We start from the raw sequence: 10,960 nt of genomic DNA, 5'->3' as shown, positions 1-10,960 counted from the left end.
AAGAGCCTCCCTTTTCCATAAGTTTACAGCCAGGACAAACTGTTCACCCTGACACCTCAGTGTCGGGCACAGGGCCTGGCACTTGTCTCCTGCTTGAGTTGTGCTCAGTAAGTGTCTGTGGAATGAAGGAAGAAATGAATGTATAAATGAAACCAAGGCCACAGCTGCTGTGGGGTTTTAGGTGACTCTCTGAGAACGATCTCTCCCTTCTTTAGGCCGGGAAGACTCAGATAAATTTCTGGAACAAAGGAACAGAGTTCTGAGTGATTTATGTGCACTTTCATTTTATCCTAACAGCCCTCTGAGGTCAGATGTAGTATCTCTATCCTGCTGAAACTGAGGTTGGGAGAGACTGACACCCACAGTGTGACAGGGCCAAAATTAAACCTAGATCCATCGACTCCCAAGCCTATGTTCTTGTGATGCCACATGTTCTTGAATTAGAAACCTCAGGTAGCGATGAGATAGGGATGCAAGGCCAAGAACACAGGCCTACTGGGGGAATCCAAGCACTTGGGTCTTCTCTGCGCTTCATTTTTTCCCATCTGGGAAAGCTCTGTAAGGCATCCAATAGTGTTTGGAGACAGAGGGCTCTACTTCTGGCCACTACTGAGGACCTGAGTCAGATGTCAGCCCTGGGGAATTTCCCCACGGGTCCTGTCCACCAGGCAAACCCCAGATGAAGGCGGGCCGACCATGGGATGCGGGAGCGGGCTTTTCCACAGACACCAAGGGCCACGGTGCCAGCCACTCAAGATGAAACATTGTGCATGCTTTGGGGGCTTTGGGATACTTCTGGGGGTAGCAGGATCTCCACAGACTAGCACTCAACCAGACTCCACCATGGTAGAGTGATTAGTCAGCTCCTGGGTCTGTGTCTGAAGCAAAGAAACAACCAACTTAGCGACTGGCTTCCAAGGATGGATAGAAGAAAGGAGAACATTCCAGGCAGGGAGCAAAGCAGAAGCCAAGGCCAGGAACCCAGACTAATGGGTTACAAGACTGGAAAAGGGCTGGCCTCTGATATGTCTGCTTCTCCCATGTGTGAGGCTCAAGTGAGTTGTGTTTGAAGAATTACGAAAAAACGCTTGGATCGCAAGTCTAAACTCAACATGGTATATCTCTGTTTTTATTTATTAACAATGTTTTACTTATTCTGTGCCAGATACTGTTCCAAATGCTTTATAAATACATTGACTTACTCAATTCTCATAGGAGTAGGTTCTATTATCCCCATTCTCAGATGAGAAAGCTGAGGTACAGATTACGTGACTTGCCGATGGTCATAGAGATTGTAAGCCACGGAACTGCGATCTGAATTCAGTCTGGCTCCAAAGTCTGAACCATTATACCAGGCCAAGATAAAAGGTTTTCAACATTTAAAAGTCCTTCTGATACACGTTTTTCCTGGTTTTAGTTTTATGCAGGCATACCCAACACCATGCTAAGTGAGAGTTGTACCTATTTCCTGCAACCCTTCTAGAGAGTAATTATTGTTGCCCAGCTTCACAGAAGAGTTAGACCCTCAGGGTAAAATGTGAGCTGGGATTCAGGCCTGTTTTTGTTTTTGTTTCCCCCCTACAATCTATGACATAACTATTCTGCCATAAGGAGCCTCGTGGAGTATTTCTTTCCAACACAATACCCCAGTGCTGGATTAGGTCTGAGGGTTACAACGGAAAGGGGCTGCCAAGGTGGGGGTGGGCTGAAGGCCCTCTGGGACCCACAGTTCCTGGGCGTCCCACTCAGTCTGCCTCCTGCCCCCAGTCTAAATGAAAAGAGGGAGCCGAACTAAACATGCTGCTCCTTGTAGTTGAGGCCATCAGGGACCATGGCCACACCCGAAGCCCCGTGGTCGTTCTGTCCCTCTACGCATTTTTTCGAAGATTTTATTTTTAAGTAATCTCTACACCCAACATGGGGCTCGAGTTGACAACCTCAAGATCAAGGGTCACTCGCTCCTCTGACTCAGCCAGCCAGGCGCCCCTGTCCTGCGCACTCTTTGCTACCTCCTCTCTTTCTCTGCACCCTCACCCTATCTGTGCTTAAAACAGATGTCCACCTCGAAGGAGAAAACCGAGGTTCTAGCGGGCTACTCGTTGCTCCGAGGTCCCGAGAAATGGCTGGACTTCCGTGTGAGTGTTAGGCTAAGCGGCTCCCGTCACCTGCCGCATCCCACAAGCTGCAGAGAGCCCGCTTTCCAGCTCTGCCAAAAGAGCCTGATGCCGCCATCTTGGCACCGCCTCCGAGAGCCTTTGCCCGCCCTGGGGGGGTGCCCGCGCGTGCGCGGACCGCGGGGGGCGTGGCGAAGGGCGCGGGGGCGAGGCCTGAGGAGGCGCGGGGCAGTGACGCAACGCGCCCCTAGTGGCGGGTGTCTTCGCGCCTTCGCTCTGTAGCCTCTGGATTCCGTTTCCACGGTTACGGCGGCGCGAGGCTCGGTCCCAGGTAAGATCCGGGTGGAACGGAAACGTGATACTTGAGGGACCGAAGGCAGCAAGGCTTAGGGGAACGGGGAAGCGGGACCTGGGCTCGGGGTCGGGGGAGGTCTAACCTTTCGCCCCTGTGCGTGCCCCCACCGCGGGCTCTGGTTAGCTCTGCCCGGCGATTCCCCAAGGATGCTGTCCCGCCCACTAGTGTTCTTCTGCCCCACGAACTGTCCTGGACCCCCACAACCCCTCTTCCCGAGTCTCCCAGCTGCTGACCTCACTCTTCTCTGTCGCCAAGTCACTGACATGCAGCTGTTTGTCCGTGCCCGGGAGCTGCACACTCTTGAAGTGACCGGCCTGGAGACAGTTGCCCAGATCAAGGTAAAGGTGATAGTGTATCCCTGAGCTTCCCTAACCCATGTGCCCTGTGCCTGGCTTCCTGTGACTTCCCCGGAGAACACTCTTGACCCTCCCTTTCTTCCCTAGGCTCATGTGGCCTTCCTGGAGGGCCTCACCACTGAAGACAAAGTCGTGCTTCTGGCAGGTTCTCCCCTGCAGGATGAAGCCACCCTGGGTCAGTGTGGGGTAGAAGCCCTGGCAACCCTGGAAGTGGTTGGCCGAATGCTAGGAGGTGAGTCGGGCTGCAAGAGGCCAAAAGGTACCATGGGGTTCTTTATGATCCTTACACTGACTCACTTGGTTTGCCTTTCGCAGTGTCTAGCATATTTTGCCTTAATTTACCGTGTCTAAAAGTCGGCCGATTTTGTGTTAAAATACAGTATCTGGCTTTGCTTCAGCGATTGGGTAGATCTGGTGGCAGGGGGGGCTGTGTTCCCACATGCTAACAATCTGCCCCGGCTGAGTCGTGGCCGTGCCCTTTGGAAGGCTTTACAGTTTGCTACAGGTTCCATTCCTCCCTCCTCCACTCCTCGGAACCAATGTCAGTCACCATTTTACCTTCAGGCTTGTGGTGGTGTTTCTCTTACAGTAAAGAAAAGTGAACTCTGTTTTTGTACCCGTTTCTCTGTCAAAAGTGGGAAAACGAAAGATGGATCGAGAGCATCGCATGTTTCAAGAAAAGTGGGAACGAGCGTATTTCTTTGTGGAAGTTAAGAATAGCCCTGTGTGTTTAATATGTAACCAGACTTTGTCTGTGTCAAAAGAATACAACTTAAGACGCCATTACGAGACAAACCATAGTAAGCACTTTGACCGGTATACGGAAGAGATGCGTGATGAGAAACTTAATGAACTAAAGAAAGGACTAAACTTTCTTCAGCATCTGTCATCAAATACAAATAAACTAAGTGATGCTGCCGTGAAATGCAGTTATGTCATAAGTGAGAAAATTGCCCGGGCATCAAAACCTTTTACAGATGGTGAGTTTATAAAAGACTGTCTCTTGAGTGCTGCGGAAATCCTGTGTCCAGAGCAGAAACCAGCATTTGCCAACATAAGTCTAACTGGAAACACTGTTGCTCAGCGAGTAAAAGATATGGCTGAGAACCTACAGGACAAGTTGCGAGAAAAAGTGAAATCATTTGTGACATTTTCTATTGCAGTTGATGAGAGCACATACATAAATAATACGAGCCAGTTGATTATATTTATCCGGGGTGTTGATGAGAATTTTGACATCACTGAAGAACTTTTGGACATGGTGCCCATGACAGACCCAGCATCTGAGGATGACCTATTTTTGTATGTTGAGAAAAGTCTTGAAAAGTTTAATGTTGACTGGTCAAAACTAGTAAGTGTAACCACAGATGGTGCTCCTGCGATGGTCTGTGATCACACTGGACTTGTTGCAAAACTTAAGTCCAAGGTCAAAATGTTCTTCAAGGATGCAGAGCTTAAATCTATCCACTGCATTATTCACCAGGAATTGTTCTGTACTAAAAAGTTAAAGCTAGAACATGTCATGGATGTAGTGATTAACACAGTAGACTGGATACGCACCCGTGGCTCCAACCACAGGCAGTTCAGGGCTTTGCTTGAGGAACTGAATGCCCAATACGGGAATCTCCTTTACTATACAAAGGTAAGGTGGCTTAGTCGTGGCATGGTGCTGAAGAGATTTTTTGAATTGATAAAAGAGATAGATTTGTTCATGTCTTCCAAGGGCAAACCCCTTCCCCAGCTCACCAGTGAAGACTGGATCAGAGACCTGGCCTTTTTAGTTGACATTACAAACCATCTGAACACTTTGAATATCTCCCTTCAGAGACGTTCACAAGTAGTGACACAAATGTATGATTCAGTTTGCTCTTTCCTCGCAAAATTGAGTCTCTGGGAAGCTCATTTGGCTGCAAATAATCTGGCTCACTTTCCTACACTGAAATCAGTTTCCAGAAACGAACGTGATGGCTTAATCTACATCCCCAAAATTGTGGAGTTAAAGATGGAATTCCAAAAAAGGTTCTTTGATTTCAAACATTATGAAAATGAACTCGTACTGTTTAGCTCACCTTTCTCAATTAACATCGATTGCGTTAATGAAGAATTACAAATGGAAGTTATTGAACTGCAGTGTAATACGGTATTAAAAACTAAATATGATGACATTGGAATACCAGAATTCTACAAATACCTCAGCAAGAGTTACCCCAAATATAGAAAACATTGTGCAAAAATTCTGTCCATGTTCGGAAGCACCTATGTCTGTGAACAGCTGTTTTCTGTTATGAAATTGAGTAAAACTAAGTTTCGCTCCCAATTAAAGGATACAGGATTACACTCAGTTCTCCACATTGCGACTCGAAATATGAGACCAGACATTGACATCTTGGTGCAGAAAAAAAGGTGTCAGGTTTCTGGTTCCAAATCAAAGGAATAACAGATTATGAACAAAAATTTTCATAATTAAAAGATTTCTATTTTTCTTTTTTTTTTTTTTTAATTTTTTTTTTCAACGTTTTTTATTTATTTTTGAGACAGAGAGAGACAGAGCATGAGCGGGGGAGGGGCAGAGAGAGAGAGGGAGACACAGAATCGGAAACAGGCTCCAGGCTCCGAGCCATCAGCCCAGAGCCTGACACGGGGCTCGAACTCACGGACCGTGAGATCGTGACCTGGCTGAAGTCGGACGCTTAACCGACTGCGCCACCCAGGCGCCCCAAGATTTCTATTTTTCAACACGTATTTTTTAATTTTGTCTTTGAAACACCCAGTATTATAAACTTTATATGTTACACACTTGCAGTGTGGTTCGATTGCAAAAAAAAAAAAAAAGTTTAGGTTGTTTGTTTTTCCCTTGGCATTTGATTTTTCATATACTTGGGCCTGTTACGCTTGTCTAACTTACTTGGCTACCCAACTTTAGTTTGAGACTTCGGCCTGATGGAGCTGGTTGCCATACTTCGTGTTTGTTTTCCTACTTGTCTCAAGCCAGGGAAAAACCGTCACTTGCTGCCTCGAGCAAAATGCCTGAGCTGTAGACTTCTTACGCATCTTTGAGCCAGGTTGTGCTATTTATCAATTACTTGCTTCTCCGCTCCAAATTCATTCTTTGTTGTCTGCTCTCTAAAAATGGATCTGGGCCCTTTAAATATCTTTCCTCTGACAGCAGGCCTGATGTTAAGCTTTGTCAGTGGAGGGCACTGGAGACACGTTTCAAAAGGAAGGAGTTTTCCTTCCTGGTTTGCTCACTTGGCGGACTCCTGCAGTGCAGCTGATGTCTCCAGCACCAGTGTCCTGCAGGGCCCGCAGTCAGCAGCATCCCCTGGCTTATCCCTACAGGCAGTTGTATGATGCAGTCTTTCTGCTGAGACACTTCACCATGAACAGCCTTCCCCAGTACCCTAAAGGGGAGATTTCCAGCAAATTCTGCCAGTGTGGCACTGCAACAATTTCTCTGTGTTTCTTCTGTATCTATTCTGTATATCTGGATGTATCCAACATGGGCTGGATTTCAGCCCTCCAGTTGGGAGCCTCTTCCCTGGGCCTCTACTCAGCCCCTGAGATAGTTAGCAGCTGGCCCTTATCCCTGGTATTTCTTTAGAATTCTTACAAGACAATCCATAACTTTTATGTTAAATCGTGGTTTAAATTATCATGTGGCTTCTTCCGATTGGACCCTGACTGGCACAGGCCCTATTTCTTAGCTCTCTTGGGATTCCCCCAAAATGAGCATGTTTGGATTCTGGCAACAAGGAAGACAAATGTGCATGTACTCAAGCCTTCGCCTTTCCCTGAGTCAGCATGTCACTAGATGGAGAGGAGATGTCTCCAGGCCCCGTAGCATTTAATCAATCATGCAGACTGTTTTTATGTTTATAATAATTGGTTGTAACTCATCACTGTTGTACTTCAACTATAACCTAACTTGACAGCAGAAGAAAATGATTGGGCCAATGCAACAAATATTCGTCAAGAACATACCATGTGCAAGATCCTACTCTGGGTGCAAGCTGGTTCTGTCGTTCGTTCATTCCATGATCTTGAGCTGGTCACCTTGTCCCCCGAGCTTTACCTTCTTCACCCATAAAATGAGGCTGTTGCCACACGTATCAGTTATCTGTTAACCACATTCAAGTTACTTCAAAGTGTAGTGGCTTAAAACAATAAATATTCATTATCTCACTGGTTTCTGTAGGTCAGGAATCTGGGAGTAGCTTAGCTGGGTGGTTTCTCTTTTTTTAATGTTTGTTTGTTTATTTATTTATTTATTTATTTAGAGAGACAGAGAGCATAAGCAGGAGAGGGACAAAGAGAGAATCCCAAGCAGGCTCCATGCTGACAGCACAGAGCCTGATGTGGGGCTGGAACCCATGAACCATGAGATAATCATGACCTGAGCCGAAATCAAGAGTTGGACACTTAACCAACTGAGCCACCCAGACACCCCATCAGCTCAGTGTCTCTTAAAACGTTGTAGTCAAATTGTCAGCTGTACCTGCAGTCATCTGAAGGCTTTCCTGAGGCTAGAGGATCCCTATCTCTCATGACTTCTCCACGAAAGTCAGCTGCCGTGTTGTGAAAAGGCCTACGGAGAGGCCCGTGTGGTTGCAGTCAGATGTCTGTGGTGGCTATAGTCAACCTGAAGGCTCACCTGGGCCACATGTTCATGATGGATCATTCACAAGGCAGCCAGAGACCCCCGTGTAGCCTGGGGGCTCTCGGGGCTATAGATGACCTCTCCGGCACAGCGGTCTCAAGGTAGTTAACAACAGAATCTGACACAGCCCATGTCTCCCTCCTCTGACATTTCCTTTGCTTTCCTCTCACCACACTGGTGACTCTCAGCCTCCTTTATGGTTCTCGTTCACCTCCCAAATTCTAAACATTGAAGCTCCTCAGGGGTTCTTCTCCAATTATATTTCTTCTGTTGGTGCACATTCCCTGGGTCTCCTGGCTTTAAATTAGTATTAATATGCTCTTAACTCCCAAATTTTCACCTCCAGCCAGACCTCTCTTTCCTAAGTCCAAAATGGAGCTGCTGGTCTTTCCTCCAAATCTATACCTACTGCAGTTGGTAGCAATTCTGTCATTCGTGCAGCTCTGGCTAGAAAGCTTGGAACTATCCTTGGTTTTTGAAAATTGTCCACACTGGAAATTGTCCACTGGGTTTAGAGACTGGAATCCCTGGCGACCTTGGGGAGAGCCCTTTGGTGGCAACGTCAAATATGACAGTTCCAAAACCACTAGACCATTTATTCAATAGGCACTGACTGTGCCACAGCTGTTGGTGAGATTGTGTCGCTGGGATCGGGCAGGCGGGCAGGGTACTACGTAACCAGCAGCTAGCCTCCCACACCCCAGAAGGGAGCCCTGAAGGCCTCTGAGCAGTTACAATCAATAGCATAAGATTTAAGAACATAGCTCCTGGAGTCCTCAGAGCTTACTGATTTCTGTTTTATATACATTGGTATCAAGTAGGGTCTGATTTCTAGGATCAGAGCCACTAAAACAAGAAATTACCATGGGATAGCAGGCCTGCTGTAGGTGGGCAGTTGACTGTCTCACCCAAAAGAGGGAAACAGAAAAATTATTAAAAAACAGAGTTCATGGAGCTCCTGGGTGGCCCAGTTGGTTAAGCGTCCGACTTTGGTTCAGGTCATGATCTCACGGTCTGTGGATTCGAGCCTCGTGTCACACTCTGTGCTGATAGCACAGAGACTGGAGCCTGCTTTGGATCTGTGTCTCCCTCTCTCTCTGCCCCTCCCTTGCTCATGCTCCGTCTCTCCACACCCCCCCCCAAAAAATTTTTTTTAAAAAGCAAACAGTTCAAAAAGGCACAATTGTAGTGACCATTAAGTGTAGGACAGACAACTGGTACATTTCACCAGTTGGCAATGAAGTCAAATGCAGAGAGTCCACAAACACCCATAGGACTATCTGACCTGTCTCCTGACTTTATCACAGCCTCACTGTGTAACCTCTTGCAACTCTCTGGACTTGTCCTTAGTCTTTTAGTTTGTAAATTGTGAATACTAATCTCTGCCTTGCCTATTAGAAAAAAAATATGAGAAATACATTGTATAAATACAGTTAAGATGCAGTATAGGAGCGCCTGGGTGGTTCAGTTGGTTAAATGTCAGACTCTCGATTTCAGCTCAGGTCATGATCTCACGGTTCATGAGATTAGGCCCCACATCAAGCTCCATGCTGACAGCGCAGATCCTGCTTGGGATTCTCTGTCTCCCTGTCCCTGTCTGTCTCCCCCATTTGCGCTCGCTCTCACTCTCGTCCTCTCTCAAAATAAATAAATATACTTTTTAAAAATGCAGTATAAATACAGGGGTTATTATAAGATACTGGACAAAATATAGTCTGTGAGAAAGTGGAAATAACCTGGTGTTTATTGATCACCTTCTATGTGCCCGGTGCTGGCTGCTGTACAGGTATTATTAGGTTCAGTGTTAGAGATGAAAAACACAGAGTACAGAGAAATTAACTAGCTTCCCATTGCCAGGAAATGGCCACACTAAGTCTGCTCAAAAGACCAGAGGTAACCTCCATCTTCAGGCCCAGCTGGATCCAGCAACAAACGATAAAATTAATAAAACTTTATATCCTCGTATCAGCTTGCTCCGGCCGCCATCACAAAACACCACAGACTGAGTGGCTTAAATAACAGAAGTTTATTTTCTCACAGTTCTAGAGACTGGAAGTTCAAGAAAAGGTATTGGCCGGTGTATATTCTGAGGCCTCTCTCCTTGGCTTGCAGATGCTGCCCTCTTGATGCGTCCTTACATGGCCGTTCCTGGCAACCCCTCCACTTCTCGTAAGTCATGTTAGATTAGGGCCTCATCCTAATGGCTTCATTTTAACTTAGTCACCCCTTTAAAGAACTTACCTCCAAATACAGTGGCATTCTTAGGTACTGAGGATTAAGACTTCAACACATAAACTTGGGGATCAGGGACGGGGGCACAATTCAGTCTAAAAAGTACCACACTAACAGAAAGGCTCCTAGGTGTTTTATTCCCTTAAATCGTGAATGCTTTACAGATTTATGTCATAGTTCTCCTTGTCCTTCTGAACAATACAGTGACTTCCTTTCCTTTCAAATGTATATACAGTTCTCCCTTCAGTTTCATTTTCCCTTGTTTATTCTGACTCTGTTTTCAAACCTGCTTTTGAATTACCTTTCTAATTGTGTATTTTCAACCTTTTCAACTTTGTATAGTTTTGAAAGCAAACGTCTCTCTTCCCTGTGGATGCCTGAGTGTTTTCTGGAGTGGTGGGGAGGGATCTTGAGGGTACCCTTTGAAAATAAGATCTAGGGGTGCCTGGGTGCCTCAGTTGGTTAAGTGTCCAACCTCAGCTCAGGTCATGATCTCATGGTTCATGAATTCGAGCCCCGCATTGGGCTCTGTGTTGGTGCAGAGCCTGCTTCAGATCCTCTGTCTCCCTCTCTCTGCCCCTTCTCTGCTCATACTCTCTTTCTCTCAAAAAGAAATAAACATTTTTAAAAAGGTTGATTTACTTTGAGAGGGAGAGGGAGAGAGAGAGAATTCCAAGCAGGTTCTGTGCTGTCAGCACAGAGCCCAGTGTGGGGCCCAGTCTCCCAAATCGTGGGATCAGGACCTGAACTGAAATCAGGAGGTGGACGCTTAACTGACTAAGCCGCCCAGGTGCCCCTAAAAAGCTTTTTTTCTTATTGTTTAAATCTCTTTACAAGATAATTGGCTGTTTAAGGCAAAATAATGCATATTACAATAATGTAATGTATTATAACAAATGTATAAATAAAATATATGAAAATAATAGCACAAAGGCAGAGTGGGGCAAAACAGAAGCATAGTATTGTAAGGTTCTTATACATTCTGTGATATAATGTCTGTGATAAGTTTAAGATGTATACTGTAAACCCTAAGACAACCACAAAATTACATGACAAAGAGTTATAGCTAATAAGCCAAAAAAGGAGACAAAACAGAATCATAAAAACAATCTAGAAGAATACAATAAAGAGGATAAGGGAAACAATAGAGGGGACAAATAGAAAACAAGCAGCAAAATACTATCAACATTAAATGAAATGGTCCTAACACTCCAATTAAATGTGATGGATGAAAAAATCAATACCC

At 45.7% G+C, this 10,960-nt stretch overlaps 1 protein-coding gene across 1 annotated transcript; it reads left to right on the top strand.

The window, feature by feature from the left end:
* Positions 1 to 2,333: 2,333 nt before the first annotated feature.
* On the top strand, positions 2,334 to 5,556 carry LOC125912141 (general transcription factor II-I repeat domain-containing protein 2-like). Its single transcript, XM_049616395.1, has 3 exons — positions 2,334 to 2,807; positions 2,913 to 3,057; positions 3,461 to 5,556. The coding sequence occupies exons 1-3, from the start codon at positions 2,616 to 2,618 to the stop codon at positions 5,260 to 5,262; spliced, it is 2,139 nt and encodes a 712-aa protein (XP_049472352.1). The 5' UTR covers positions 2,334 to 2,615; the 3' UTR covers positions 5,263 to 5,556.
* Positions 5,557 to 10,960: the final 5,404 nt, after the last annotated feature.

Source organism: Panthera uncia, chromosome D1 (assembly GCF_023721935.1).
Source record: "Panthera uncia isolate 11264 chromosome D1, Puncia_PCG_1.0, whole genome shotgun sequence".
NCBI classification, from domain to species: Eukaryota; Metazoa; Chordata; class Mammalia; order Carnivora; family Felidae; genus Panthera; species Panthera uncia.
This window is presented reverse-complemented; position numbering and strand designations above follow the sequence as displayed.